Source organism: Nicotiana attenuata, unplaced genomic scaffold, assembly GCF_001879085.1.
Source record: "Nicotiana attenuata strain UT unplaced genomic scaffold, NIATTr2, whole genome shotgun sequence".
NCBI lineage: Eukaryota > Viridiplantae > Streptophyta > Magnoliopsida > Solanales > Solanaceae > Nicotiana > Nicotiana attenuata.
In genome coordinates, this window is record NW_017670295.1 from 800,564 (window position 1) to 801,644 (window position 1,081).

The 1,081-nt window shown below is 38.0% G+C and overlaps 1 protein-coding gene across 1 annotated transcript; it reads left to right on the plus strand.

Annotated features, from left to right (window-relative positions):
* LOC109237396 (uncharacterized mitochondrial protein AtMg00810-like) lies at nucleotides 1-837 on the plus strand. The gene is made up of 2 exons (XM_019403703.1): nucleotides 1-75; nucleotides 226-837. The coding sequence occupies exons 1-2, from the start codon at nucleotides 1-3 to the stop codon at nucleotides 835-837; spliced, it is 687 nt and encodes a 228-aa protein (XP_019259248.1).
* Nucleotides 838-1,081: the final 244 nt, after the last annotated feature.

Consider the following 1,081-nt stretch of genomic DNA (forward strand, 5'->3'; position numbering starts at 1 on the left):
ATGGATGTGAAGTCGGCTTTCTTGGATGGCCTATTGGAGGAAGAGGTCTATATTGATCAACCTTCGGGATATAAGGTTGAAGGACAAGAAGATAAAGTCTTGAAATTAAAGAAGGCTTTATATGGGTTGAAGCAAGCCCCGCAAGCTTGAAATAGTAGAATTGACAAATATTTCCAAGCAAATAGTTTTTCTAAGTGTCCACATGAACATGCCCTCTATGTAAAGAATGCTAAAAATGGTGACATCTTACTTGTTTGCTTGTACGTAGATGACTTGATAATTACAGGAAATAATCCAAAGATGTTGGAAGAATTCAAGAAAGCAATGGCTAGAGAATTTGAGATGACGGACATTGGCCTAATGTCCTACTATCTTGGAATTCAAGTAGCACAAAGGAAGGATGTCATTTTTATTTCTCAAGGAGAGTATGCAAAGGAAATTCTCAAGAAATTTGAGATGGAGAATTGCAATCCCGTAAGCACCCCCGTTGAATGTGAAGCTAAAATATTCAAGCATGGAGATGGAGATAGAGTCAATCCCATATTTTTCAAGAGTCTTATTGGAAGCTTAAGGTATTTGTCATGTACAAGGCCGGATATTCTTTTTGGAGTTGGACTCCTGAGTCGCTTTATGGAAACTCCTACTATCTCGCACTTAAAGGTAGCCAAAAGAATACTTCGGTACATCAAAGGTACGCTTGATTATGGAATTCTTTATTCATCTTCGAAAGAATCCAAGTCCGTGGGATATTGTGATAGTGACTGGGCTGGTGATATTTATTATCGGAAGAGTACTACTGGGTTTGTTTTCTTTCTTGGAAATTCCGCATTTACATGAAATTCTAAGAAGCAACCAATTGTGACTTTGTCAACTTGTGAGGCGGAGTATGTTGCAGCTTGCTCATGTGTTTGTCATGTAATTTGGTTAAGAAGTTTTGTTGGTAGGAACTTTCACCAACCCACAAAAGGATGCCGACAAAGATTTTTGTTGACAACAAGTCGGCTATCGAGTTTGCCAAAAATCCTGTATTTCATGAAAGGAGCAAGCATATAGATACAAGGTATCACTTTATTAGAGATTG

What these genes read in the sequence shown, in the direction of transcription:
- LOC109237396 (XM_019403703.1), top strand. Translation starts at nt 1, where the DNA reads ATGGATGTGAAGTCGGCTTTCTTGGATGGCCTATTGGAGGAAGAGGTC. An exon ending in ATCAACCTTCGGGATATAAG is followed by an intron (nt 76 to 225) that starts GTTGAAGGACAA and finishes CTCTATGTAAAG; the next exon opens with AATGCTAAAAATGGTGACAT.